At 34.6% G+C, this 14,770-nt stretch overlaps 1 protein-coding gene across 4 annotated transcripts in view; it reads right to left on the bottom strand.

Annotated features, from left to right (window-relative positions):
• SERINC1 (serine incorporator 1) overlaps positions 1-14,770 on the bottom strand; it is a 31,907-nt gene that overhangs the window by 10,358 nt on the left and 6,779 nt on the right. For 3 of the 4 annotated variants that reach the window (XM_032651033.1, XM_032651034.1, XM_032651035.1), the window contains exons 2-3: positions 4,973-5,134; positions 1,920-2,089 (exon numbers count right to left, since the gene is read on the bottom strand). In XM_032651033.1, coding sequence (XP_032506924.1) covers positions 1,920-2,089; positions 4,973-5,134 — 332 coding nt within the window. The remainder of the gene's footprint in view (positions 1-1,919; positions 2,090-4,972; positions 5,135-14,770) is intronic. The other variant, XM_032651036.1, reaches the window with a different exon arrangement.

Below are 14,770 nucleotides of genomic sequence, written 5' to 3'. Positions count from 1 at the left end.
AAAAAATGGACAGAGGAACTAAATACTTTTCCAAAGAAGGCATACAAATGGCCAACAGGCATATGAAAAGGTGCTCAACATCACTAATCATCAGAGAAATGTAAATCAAAACCATTATGAGATATCACCACCTCAGACCTATTAGAATGGCTATCATGATGACAAGAAATAACAAGTGTTGGTGAGAATGTGGTGAAATGGGAACCCTTATGCACTGTTACTGGGAATGTACACTAGTTCAGCCACTATGAAAAACAGTATGAAGGTTCCTCAAAAAATATAAAAATGGAACTACCATACAATCCAGCAATCCCACTTCTACGTATATATCCAAAGAAAGTGAAAATAGGGTACTGAAACGATATCTGCACATCCATGTTTATTGAAGAATTATTCATAATTGGCAAGATATAAAAACAACCTTAAGTATCTGTCAACAGATGAATAAAGAAACTATAGTATATATACACAATGGAATATTATTCAGCCACGAGAAAGAAGGAAATCCTGTCATTTGCAAGAACATGGATGGACCTTGAGGGCATTATGCTAAGTGAGATAAGCCAGACAAAGAAAAACAAACATTTATGATATTACCAATATGTGGAATCTGAAAAAGAAAAATGTGCTTTAAAGCTTCTAAGAGACTAGATCTTAACTGTTCTCATCACAACTAAGAAATAATAATTATGTGATATGATAGAGGTGTCAGCTAATACTATGATGGTAATCATATTATAATATATTAAAGTATGAAATTAACACTTTGTACACTTTAAACCTGACACAATGTTATATGTCAATTATAACTCAATTTAAAAAAAACATTAACAGTGACATGAGTGCTTAGTGCATGTTTTGAGAATGTTATCTCATGAAATGACTGTGATAGCCACCCTGTAATGCATTTTGAGAAGTGTTTAAAAATACATTTAGTAAAGATGTTTTAAGAGTGCAAAAAAAATTAAAATTAAAACAACCAATGACTAAGGGAACAAAAAAAAAAACAAAATAAAATCAACCTGGCACAGCACATCTTTTTTCATTAATATTTCACTTGTTCATTCTTCTTGTCTTTGGTAGCATGTGAATAGATAAGCAATAGCAGATATTCCAAAAAAATTTTTTTAATTTATGAGGGGAAAAAACAGTGATAAAATTCAAAACATTCAAAATTGAGTGTGAGAAGTAGTGCTCTATATTAAGGGAGACTGATAAAAGGGACCCTGAAGTTTCTAGGTTGTTCAGTATAACCATTTAGAAAATCAATCAATCACCTTGTTTCAAAGGAATAAAGTTTTTCATTTTGGCTGCACTGTACATCTTAGGAACTGAGTTCAGTTTTATGTAGTAAGATTGGCCTACAAAAAGCTAAGAGGAGAAGGAGGAATAAGCTCCTCATTATTAGTCACAGATATGATAAATCTTCCTTTTTAGGATGAAAATACAGTTGACCCTTGAACAATGCTGGGGTTAGGGGTGCCAACTCTCTGCATGGTTGAAAATCCATATATAACTTATAGTCGGCCCTCTGTATCCGAGGTTCCTCATCTGTGAATTCATTCAACTAGAGATCAACATGGATTGTGTAGTACACTGTATTTACTGTTGAAAAAAATCTGCATATAAAGTGGAACTGCACAGTTCAAACCTGCGTTGTTCACATGGGTCAACTTTATTAAACATAATGCAGAGACTATACCAATAAATGACCCAAGGCTACTATTTAATATTTATATTTCCAAATTCCAACACATTCTCTAATAGAGACAAGAGGATTTTCTTACCTTGTCATTCATGAATAAAATAATTCTGCATATTGTTCAAGTTTATTTTACCTTAAACTTTCTTTAGACAGACTCAAAATTACTGAGAAGAGACTATCCAGACTTTATATTGAAGTTTATTAAAAACCTTACCCATTGTGTACTGCAGCTCTAGGATCACTGCTGCTCTTCACTTTGATCATTAATAGAGATAGGAGAAGGTAGAACATAGCCAAGCCAAAGCACAAACGGTATACAGCTTTGTAGCCAACCAGAATATTACAAGGGACCACTCCTTTCTCATTCTCACAAAATCCAGGAATCTGAAAACAAAACAGGAATTTGTGATCTAGAATTTTTCAAGAAAAAATGAAAATTCTGTAATCAAATAGTTTAAGGTTTAGAAAATTGAAGTTCACTTTACAGTTTATGCTGAAATATAATCAAGCTAAGTCTACACATTTTCATAAGACAGAAGTGTAACTCTTTTTTTACTTTATGTGAGCACCGGATAAGCTACAAATGTCAATCCTAAAGTGGATGCTTATTTTAACATGCAGACTTATTCTAAGTTTTTTTTAAAACTTGCATTCCACTGGGATATACTCAATCACATGTATAAGAGAAAAATACAATCAATAAAAGTGTAAATAATCACAGAGTAACTAAACCAGTTTCTAAATACTAAAGAGAACCATGATGGCATTTTGAGTTTGGGTCCCTCATTCTACAAGTGTTATTTCTGATAATGGATGGATTTGGATTAACAGCAAAATGGCTAGCTGTATTTTTACTTTTTAACTTAAAATCTTAAAAAAGACTGATGACCATTTCAGAAAATCACACTGAAATCAGAGTACAAGAAAGTATTTTAAAAATATTTTTAAGTGAAATAAATGGGAGTAGATACACTATTCACATATATCAGAGTGAATTACTGCCTCTAGAAACGTTAAAGCAAACCAATATGCCAAAATACAGCTGTTAATATGTGCCTTTAACATCAAGAACCTAAAGTTATATTTAAGTTGATGCAGGTGCTACTTTCTTTTTGCTAGCTCCTGTACAGTCTATAAGCTCTTTCTTGGTCTCACTTGAACCCTACTTTCCCAACTTAGTTTAACAATTATGGCAATATGTACTTACCCATACTCACTTGCAACATGTACTCACTAGCACCCTTAATTATCCCATGCCCTTAAATAAGAGCAGCACACCACCTGGCTAATTCCCATCATTAAGTTTTAATTCAATCACCTATATTAGGTTAAGTTGCTACAGTAACAACCTCCAAATAGAGGTGGCTTAAACAGCAAAGATGTATTTCTTGCTCATGTACATGTACATGGTTGGTTCTACATAGTCAACTAAAAGAATCCAGGCTGCCAGAGAAGCCACCATCTCAAATGATATACAGGTTGTGACAGAAAAGAAAGGAGAATCTGCATTAGCAAGTAGAGGGTGATGTTTATCACTTCTACTCATAACTCACTGACCAGTACTAGAGACATGACCCTACATATCACAAGCACTCTAGGAAATGCAATTCTCTGATGACCTTCAGAAAGCAGAGAAGCAGAAACATTGGGGGTTACAAACTAACTAACATCTATCAACTAAACCATTCATAACAACAGTCAACTGGATCCATGACAAAAAACATGAATGTCTTCTGCTTATACGAAGGACCTGAATAACATTAACTGAGCATCTACATATGCCATGCACAATGCTACTTTGAAACTGTAATAAGCTCATTTCCCAAACTTACGCTATTTTTCCTTACCTCAAAGTCAACCCTAAGCAGACAACTATGGTTTAAAATGGAGGTTATCTGACATAAACACTCTCTCAACCTCAAATTTTCTATTGTCATTCATTTTTCCTTGGAGGAAAAGTAACTTCTATATGCCTTCTCTTGATCACATTCTCTCTCACGGGTTAGATCCCTTATGACTATTCTCAAAATACAAATAATTAAATCTCCCCAGCCTAAAAACTTCTTTAATTCAGCCTCCCTCTAAGACTTACTATCTGCATTACAAAACTCCTTAAATCAGCAGCCTATTCTCATTGGATCCATTTCCTCATAGCCATCTAACTCTCCCTCCCAATCCTTCCAGGCCAGCACTCTATAAATGGTTTTTCAAGACACTAGACATATACTGGCTGTCAAATCCCAAGGCTACTTCTTAATCCTCACACTCCTTTACCTTTTTTAAACAGACATTATGCTGTCATTCTTAAGACTCTTTTCCTAAGGCCTACTAAACAGGTTCTTGGTTCTCTTTTTTCACTGTTCCTTCAAAGGTTCCCTTTTCTCCACCAACTCCCTTACGAGCTTTTGTCAAAGCTCTAGCTCTCCTCACTCCAAATGGTCTTCTTCAGCATATGCTGCCATAGTTTGAATTTCATCTCTATCTCTGATTTCTTTTATGAGTTACACACCCAAATTTTTTACTTCCTGCTGGACACACACACACACACACACACAATGTGGTGCAGTACCCACAAGCTAACATATTATATACTAGATTATATTTTCCCCATCTCTTTGCACAACCTGACTCCCTGGGGGGGAAAAAAAAGTTTAATAAAACACCTATTCTCTCTTTTTTTTCCTGAGTTAACAGCAACAGTTTCCTCTCAGTTATCTAGGATCAGAACCTGGTTATTATTTATTATTCTATCACTGCCAATATTTAAATCCAGATTCAGTCAATTCTACATTCAAAGAATTATTTCAGGCCCTCTATGCCCTTCTTGATTACACCATTCCAACAGCCACCATACTTAACTGCTGCCTTCTATCCTAATTATCAGATAAATCTTCCTAAGGCATACATACTTAGCTCAAAAAGCTTTTATCCTCATTCTGCTTCCTATTTTTCAATTTCTGCATACAAAAATTTACTGATTCTTAGAATGTCCCTTTTTCCATGAGATCCACAGTGATTCTGACATTTCCCTGGTTAGAATTACTGATTTCCTCATATTAACACAACACATTTTCTGCCCTACCATCAGAGAATTTTAATAAGCTGCCTTTCACTGTTTGTCTTTCCTAAATGATCATGAACTACTAAAACTCAGATTAAGTATTCTTCCTTTTTACAGTATTCTGTTTCCAATACACAAGAAGCAGTTTTATGCATATACATACTAAAGGTTCAGTTAATCATTTAAAAAAAAAAAAGAAAACTAACCTTATTTAGTTGTTCTTCCATTCCAGGTATCAACATTACACAAGCTACACACACTCCAACAAGCAAAAAAAGTGCATAGATCAACCTAGTTACAGTGGAGTTGTTTCCACTAGGACAGCATCGGCACAGCAAACATGGGGCACTGCCACACAAACATGGTATCTGGAAAAAGAACTTTAAAAGTCAGTATAGTTTAAAATGATACAGTGAAAACTTACATTCTATCTACTCAAAAAAGAAAGGATTGGAGTTAAAGTAATTACCAAGAGATTTGGTTCACATATATTATCTATAAACTATAAAATTTAGTAACTTCTGGGTAAAACTGAAGCAAAGTAAAACCAAAAAGTACTTGCCCTTTATAGCAAGCAAAATGAGTAAACTCAGTTAAAACAAAAAAAGGGGGAAAAAAACCAGCAGCAGCAACCAAAGTTTAGCTAAGAAAAGGAATGGAATATTCACACTTACAAGCTGATCTCCAAACTCCTGCCTTTTAACCCCAGAAATCATGCTGGTGAATTCACAAAAGTCTGATATTTCTCAGATACGCCAGAGGAGGAAAAGAAGTGAATTGATATCCTTATCTTTTCCCTCTTCTGACTTGGTAGTAGTGATAACAGTAAAATTTTCTATTAGAATCAGGCAAAACAGGATAAGTGAACAAGTGAGGCTAGCTAGCATTGTGTAACAGAACTCCACACTAAACTAGTAGTATATCCTAGGGGAATAGAATATCTCCCTTAGCAGGAGAGGCAAATACTAGTAACGGAATTTAACAATATCTCAGAAAGGCAAAATGAAAGTATCCTCAAAAGAATTGAATATAATCTAGGCTGAGCTCCACCATACCATCAGATACCACAGGAAGGGAGAATTGTAGAAGCCAGACACACTATAGTAACCAATATAAGGTAGGATAAGAACCACTTATACTAAACTTCAGTAAGATAAAAACAAATGTCGTGTAAACAATGCAAACACACTTTAGCAAAACATAAAAATAAGCAAACATGCCCCCTCAGACAAAAAAAAGGCATTTGAAAAATCCAATCTGAAATAAAACATAACTCAGTAAGAAGAGGAAATTCCCTAAAATTGGTACACCTGAAGCAAAAAGGAGAGCTCAAAATGAAAAGAATAGAACAAGCTGAAAAGGAGGATTGCAAGGCTGAGAAGAAATGAGAAGGGGAAAAACATGTTTAAAAAAACAGTAATTAACTATCATGGAACAAAACAAAAACAGCTGAAAATAAAATGTGATCGATGAATAAAGTTTGGGATTAAATACCATAAACTCAAGCCAAGATAGAGTAACAGTGACCAGACTTACCCTACTGCCTTAATCCAAGGGAAAAAATTAATGAAACAATGGTTTTTCAGACAATTAACAACAGGCAATGTAGGACACTAGTTTCTGAGAGAGATGAAACAGTGTGAACTCTATGACTGGCCCAATCTTTCTGCCTGGGAAAGAGTTTCCAGTGCAGGGAGGAGAAACCAGACAGAGGACAGCAGTCTACTGAACTGAGGAGACAGAGTTGGGACAGCTGAGAGTTCAGGGAGGTGAAGGCAGCTAAAGTTCAGAGGGCAGAAACAAGGAGAGTAGAAAGCTACACCAAGAGTGAACTCCAGAGATCTGCAGAAGCTTCAACTTGTGTCTTCAGCAGAGCACTGATCAGTACATGCATTTGATTAAATTACTCTGTGGGGTGGGGGTGGGGGAGTGGGGAGGGTGGTATTACCAGCCAGAGTGGAAGAACTTTATAAGGCCTTGAGCAGAGTTATAAGGCTATTATTATTACACAGTACTGGGCAGGGGTGGGGGGGTAGGGGGGGTGTATGTGGAAATAAGCCATAAGGCTAAAGCTACTCCAGTCTCACTTAACAAAGCCTAAAAGCAAACACCGAAAAAATCAAATTCTCTTCAAATAACTCACCTATGTCTAAGAATAGGGCCCAAGAATGTTTTTTAAAAATACAACACATCCAGCACCCATCAAGGTAAAATTTACAATACCTAACAGGTATTAAAAAAATTGGTAGGCATGCCAGTATGGAAAAAACAACCTACAATGAGGAGAAAAGTCAATAAATCAAAACCAACCTGAAATTACACAGATGACTTAATTCAGTTATAAATAATGGCGCTCTAATGTTATTGTAATTATACTTCATTTGCTCAAGGAGAGAACACAGCATGTCAAGGAAAGATATGGAAGATAATTTAAAAGATCCATATCAAACTTATGGAGATTAAAAATAAGATCTCTGAACCAAAAAGTACTTGATAAGACACTGCAGAAAAGACTAATGAACTTGAAGACATAGCAAAAGAAATTAAAGAGATAAAAAAACTAAAAAAAAAAAATAACAGAGGATTAGTGTTGTGACACAATTTCAAACAGCCTAATATATGTGAAATTGGGGCTCCTGAAGGAGAGAGGAGACAGGAAAGTCCTTTTGAGGAGATAATTGCCAAAATGTTCCTAATTTAATGAAAACTATAAACTCACAGATCCAAGAAACTCAAGAAAGCCCTAGTGATACAAATATAATGAAAACTACACCAAGTCACATCATAAACTGCTGAAAAACAATGATAAACAGAAAAATCTTAAAAGCAAGCAAAATAATAAAGGCACATTATATAAAGAGGAACAAAGAAAGGTATCAACTTCTAGTAAGAAATACTGCAAGCCAAATGTCATTACTCAATGAAAAAAAACACTGTAAGCACAGAAGTTTATACTTAGCAAAAATATCTTTCAAAAATTAAGGCCAAGTGAAGACATTTTTAGGCATAGAGAAAATAATCCAAAACTAACAAATCTAATCTATATTTCAAGAAGGAAAGTTACACCAGCAGAAATGTGGATCTACACAAAAGAAATAAACAAAGGAAGTAGTGTGTATTTTTTTCTTACATCAAAAAGATTACTTTAAAAGATTATTATTTTTTTAAGCAAAAATAATAGCAATGTATTCTGGTGGTTATAACAAAGATGGAAGTAAAATGTGTGACAATTACAAATAGGCTGGAAGGACTTCCCTGGTGGAGCAGTGGTTAAGAATCTGCCTGCCAATGCAGGGGACACGGGTTCAATCCCTGGTCCGGGAAGATCCCACATGCCGCGAAGCAACTAAGCCCATGGGCCACAACTACTGAGCCTGCACTCTAGAGCCCATGAACCTAGAGCCCGTGCTCCGCAACAAGAGAAGCCACGGCAGTGAGAAGCCCATATACCACAACAAAGAGTAGCTCCCGCTCGCCGCAACTAGAGAAAGCCCATGCAGCAATGAAGGCCCAATGCAGCCAAAAAATAAATAATAAAAAAAATTAATTAAAAAAAAATAACAGGCTGGAAGAGGAGACATTCAACTATACTTCTGTATACACTTAAATTAGAAATAAAGTGGATATCACACAAAGGTAGATTGTAGTTAAGTTAAATACTAAAAACCCTAAAGTGACTTATAAAAAAGCAAAACAAAGAAATACAGCTAGTAAGCTAAAAGATATAAAACAGAATACTAAGAAATGGCTAATTAATCCAAAATAAGGCAAAAACTAAGGAAAAGAGACAATGAACAGAGAGGATAAACAGAAAACAAATAGAAAGGTGGTTGATTTAAGCCTAAACATAATCTATAATCACATAAATGGACTAAACACTCCCAATTAAAAGGCAGATTGTCAGATAAAAGAGCAAGATCCAACTTTTCTACAAGAAACCCACTTAAACACAAAGACACAATTGGTTAAAAGTATAAAGAAAAAAGTGTACATACATATATATACAAAAATAATACATACACACACATATGTATATATACATACACACATACCACGCTACAGCAGTATCAGACAAAGTAGACTTCAGAGTAAAGAATTTTACCAGGGATAAAGAGGGCCATTTCATAATAAAAGGGGACATATCGATACATGGAAATATGGGATATTCATGGAGGAAACATACAACATACAATCGTAAATATTTCTGCATCTAAAAGAGAACTTCAAAATGCATCAAGGAAAGAATTAATAAAACTAAAAGGAGTAACAAACAAATCCACATTTATGTTCTTTCATTAATTGAAATAGAAGCAAAAAAACCCAATAAATATATAGAAAACTTGAACATTATTAATCAACTGTGTCTGACATTTAGGAAATACTCCATCTAATGAAAGCACAGTAAAAACTATTTTCAAAAGCAGAGAGAACACTTAACCAAAACAGACTATATTCTGGGCCATAAAACAAATCTCAATAAATATAAAATTATTCAAATCATACATGGATACTTGGTCCACAATGGAAGTAAATACTGATCAATAACAAAGATATCTCTAGAAACTAAATAGCATAGTCTAATTAACCCACAGGCAGAAGACATCAAAGAATAAATTAAAGAGAATGAAAATAATAACATATCACATTATTGGAATGCACCTAAAGCAGTGTTTAAAAGAAACCTATAGCATTAAATGGCTATATTAAATAAGAATAAATATATCAAATCACTGATCAGAGCTTCCACCTTAAGTTATTAAATGAGCAAATTGTAGCCCAAATAGGCAGAATAAAGATAAATCAATGAGGTAAAAAACAGGAAACAAGGAAGTCCGTGAAGCTAGTTTTAGAAGAACATTACGATTTAGAAACCTATATAGTCAGACTGATCAGGATAAAAAACAGCAAGAGAGCGAACACACAAATCATCAGTGTAGGAAATGAGAGGACATTATTACAGATCTTACAAGCATCAAATGATTATGAGAGAAAACTATGAGCAATTTTATTCAATAATTCAACACCTTAGATAAAATGGACATGCTCCATGAAAAATCCAAACTACCAGAAATCATTCAATGAGAAATATATAGGATGAATAACCCTGTATCTAGTCAAGACACTGAATTTGTAGTTACAAACCTTCGCAAGCATAGAAGGCTTCACTAGTGAATTCCATTAAACATTTAAAGAATAAATCAAACCACTCTACCCAAATTCTTCCAGAAAACTGAAGAGGCAAAAAAGTGATACTAAATCCAAAGATATCATAAGGAAACAACAGACCAATATCTTTTATGAACATTAAAAAAAAAATCCCTAATATCTTGTCAACAATATAAAAAGTATACAAAGATTTCCAGTTTCCATTTCCACAGGTAAGGAGCTTAGAAACCCCACTCCATCCTAACAAGTAAAAAGCCAAGCAGACTAAAAAAATCAACAATTCTTCTAGGATGCATAAGCTAGGTGAGGACATAGGGTAAGTCACTGTCCCCAAGACTGAAGAGACAGACAGGTGAATATAGGGAGTCGTGGCTTACTAGAGCCCACAAGTGGAAACTGACTTGGGAACCACTGTGCAGGGAGGATATCCTGGAGAATAACTGAAGAATTGCTGGAGCCTCACTGTGGACAAGTCTGAGAGTTAAAAATTCCAGGAAAACCCAGTTATACAAAGGCCCCACAAATTTGTGAACTTTTCCTCTAGGACTTCAGCCAGGTTCTCATAGTAAACATGAGAGAAAAATTCCCCCCTGCTTCTTGCAGCAAAAGGGAAAAGGAACCATTCTGAAACATACTAGAACACTGCTCTTAACACTCGACCTCAAGAGAAACTAGTTAAATAGAGTCTAACTTGCTGGGGTATTATCAGAGGATAAATAATCTAGGGGAAGAGAAATACTCAACTCCAGCCTATTCTAGCCATCCTCCCCCATTTAAGGGGGGAGGAAAAAACTGAAAAACACTTGTAAAGTTCACAGTCCAGAGGCATAGGCTTATTAAAAGACTAAGACCTAATCAGAAAATGATGGAATGTTTCTCCTTCCCCCACACCTCACCATGACATGATCCGAAGTCTATTTATAGCAGTTCCTTTTAGTTGGTACATAGTGTCTGGCTATTAGGAATAAAATTACTGGCATAACAAAAGGCAAAAAACACAATTTGAAGAGACAGAACAAGCATCAAAACCAGCATGGCAGGTAAGTTAGACTTACCAACCAAAAATTTAAAACAACTATAATACGTTAAGGATTCTAATGGATAAAGTAGACAGCCTACAAGAAGCAGAGATGAAAATCCTAAAAAAGAACCAAAAAGAAATGCTAGAAATAAAAAACACTAACAGAAATGAAGAATGCAGACATGGCTGAGGAAATAATTTCTGAGCTGTAGACTATCTCAATAGAAATTTCCCAAACTAAAAAGCCAAGAGAGTAAAGACTGATATTCTGTTCAACAGAACATCCAAGAATTGTGAGACAACTACAAATGGTATAATATAATGGGAATACCAGAAGGAGAAGGAAAAAAAAAATTTTTTTAAATGACAGAATTTTCCCAAATTAACATCAGACATATATAACCCACCCTCCACAAAACAAACAAACCCTACACCTAGATAAAGCGCTTGTAACTACAGAAAATAAAAAGTCTTGAAAGGAGCCAGAGGAAAAAACACCTTACCTATAGATAAACAAGTAACGAATTATATCCGAGTTCTCCTCAGACACCACGAACAAGAGTGAAGTGAAATATTTTAGCACTGAGAGAAAAAAACTCACCCACCTATAGTTCTCTACTCTGCAAATTATCCTTTGAAAGAAGTAGAAATACTTTCTCAAATTAAAGCTAATAGAATTTGTTGCCAAATTGTAGACCTACTTGCAAGAAATGTTCAAAGTTCTTTAGAGATGAGGAAAATAATATAGGTCAGAAACTCTAATCTACATAAAAAAGGAAAGAGCATAAAGAAAGGGTAAATGAAAGTGAAATAAAAACTTACTTTTCTTAGTTGAGCTAACGTTTGCTCAAAATAACAAAAGAAACAATGTATTATGTATGCACATATGTTATGCCTATACACATACTTCTGTAATACATACATATATGTGGGTATATATATATACACATTGTTTATACACACACACACACACACACACAAAGTGAATGACAGTAATGTAGAAGGGAAAGGAGGAAAGACTGTTCTGCTATTACAAGGTATTCACACTAGCCATCAACTGGTACAGCATTATACTGAAGTGTGTATAGTGGTATACTGTTACTTGAAAGTGGATTAGTTGTAAACATACACTGCACATTCCATGGTGCTACAGATTGAAATTCATATGTTGAAAATCTAATGCATACGATGTTGTTAGGAGATAGGGCCTTTGGGAAGAATTAGATCAAAAGGGCAGAGACCTCATGAATGGGATTAGTGCTCTTATAAAGGAGACCCAAGAGAGATCCTCACCCCTTCGGCCATGTGAAGACATATGAAGAAGTTCGCAGTCTGCAACCCAAAGAGGGCCTTCACCAGACACAGAAGATAACCACGCAGGCACCCTAATCTTGGACTACCAGCCTCTAGAACTGTGAGAAACAAATTTCTGTTCTTTACATGCCACCCAGTCTGTGGTCTTTTGTTAGAGCAGCCCAAATGCACTAATAAATAGGGCAACAACCCAAAAATAAGTAAATAAATAAAATTTTACAGAAGTTAAAAAAAGTTTAACTGATATGCTAAATAAGAGAGAAAATGGAATCATATACAATGCTTAAACACACCCCCCCAACACACAACAGGAAAAACAAGGGCAACAAACAGAAAACATTAACGAGTATGGTAAATATGAATCCAAATCTATCAATAATCACCTTGGAGGTCAGAGATCTAAATTTATCAATTAAAAAACAGAGACTGTCAGAGTGGATCAAAAAATAAAACCCAATTATGTCATCTACAAGAAACCCACTTTAAATATACACACATATACAGAATAAAAGTACATGGATGGAGAAAAATACAACAGGCTAACACTAAATGAAAACAGGAATAGCTATATTAGTTTCAGACAGAGCAGACTTCAAAACAACAAAAGTTATCTGGGATAAAGAAAGGCATTCCATAATGACAGGGGTCAATTGTCCAAGAAGACATAATTCTTAATATGTATGCACCTAACAGCAGAGCATCAAACTATGTAACGCAAAATTGATAAAATGGCAAGGAGAAATAGATGAATCCACTATCACAGTTAAGAGACTTCAACACCTGTCTCTCAGAAATGGACAGATTGAGCAAGCAGAAAATCAATAAGGATACAGTTGAACTCAACACCACCAATCAAATGGATAACTGACATTTATAGACTACTCTATCCAATAACCAGAGAATACACATTCCTCTCCAAGATCACACAGGACATTCACCAAAACCACATTCTTGATAATAAAACACATTATCAAGCTTAAACCAGCAGAAACCATACACTGACTACTCTCAGACTACAATGCAATTAACTAAAAATCAACAGCAAAAAGATAACTGGAAAATCCCCAAATCCTTAGAGATTAAACAATACACTTTTTAAAATAAACACATAGGTCAAAGAAATCTCAAGAGAAATTTTTTTAAAATTTTGAAATAAATGAAAATAACACAATTTATAGAAACTTGTGGGATTCAGTGAAAGCAGTGCTTTGAGGAAAATTTATAGCACTGAATGCATTTATCAGAAAAGAAAATCTAAAATCACCACCTAAGCTTCTATCTTAGGAAACCAGAAAGAGAAATGCAGATTAAATCAAAAATAAACAGAAAAAATAAGAACTAGATCAGATATCAATGCAATTAGGAATAGAAAATAGTGAAAAATCAATGAAACCAAAAGCTGGTTCTTTGGAAGGATCAACAGAATTGATAAGCCCCCAGTAAGGCTAACTGAGAAAAAAAGAGAGAACACAAATTACTAATACCAGAAATCAGAGGGGATGTCATTATAAGCCCTATGCACATTAAAAGGATAATGAAAGAATACTATGAACAATTCTATGCCAACAAAGCTGATAACCTTCATAAATGGACCAACTCCTTGGAAGATACAAGCTGCCAAAACTCACACAAGAAAGAGACAATTTGAACAGGCCTCTATTAAAGAAAATTAATCAATCATTAATAGCCTTCCAAAACAGAAAGCACTAGGCCCAGACAAGTTCACTGGTGAATTCTACTAAACACTTAAGGAGCAAATTATATCAATTCTCTACAGTCTCAGAGAACAGGAGTAGAGGGAATACCTTCTAACTTATTCTATGACGTCAGCATTACTCTAATAACAAAACCTGACAAACACATTACAAGAAAATAAAAGATTAACCTCTCTCATGAACATAGAGGCATAAGTCTTAACAAAACATTAGCAAATCAAATCCAATAATGTATACAAAGAATTCCACACCATGACCAAGTTATCCCAGAAATGCAAGACTGGTTCAACACTCAAAAATCAATTAATGTAATCCATCACATCAAGAAGATAAAATAAGAAAAATCATATGATCACATTTTAGATACAGAAAATGCAGTTGACAAAACCCAACACTCATTCATGATAAAAACTCTCAATAAACTAGGAATAGAGGAGAACTTTCTGAACTTGGTAAAGAACATCATCAAAATACCTACAGACAACATCATATTTAATGGTGAGAAACTGGAAGTTTTCCCGTTAAAATCAGGCAAAGATGTTCCCTTTCACTACTTCTTTTCAACATTTTACTGGAAGGTCCAGAATGTAATAAGACAAGAAAAGGAAATTAAAGGTATACATATTAGTAGAAAAAAATTAAATTGTCTTCATTCACAGATGACATTGTCATCTACATAGAAAGTGCAAAATAATCAACAAAAAAACTCCTGGAACTAAGCGATTACAGCAAGGTTGCAGAATACAAGGTTAATGTACAAAAGTCAATTGTTTTCCTATACACCAGCA

Source organism: Phocoena sinus, chromosome 12, assembly GCF_008692025.1.
Source record: "Phocoena sinus isolate mPhoSin1 chromosome 12, mPhoSin1.pri, whole genome shotgun sequence".
In the NCBI taxonomy this organism is placed as follows: domain Eukaryota; kingdom Metazoa; phylum Chordata; class Mammalia; order Artiodactyla; family Phocoenidae; genus Phocoena; species Phocoena sinus.
The sequence above is the reverse complement of the archived record's forward strand: the minus strand, read 5'-3'. Positions and strand labels throughout refer to the sequence as shown.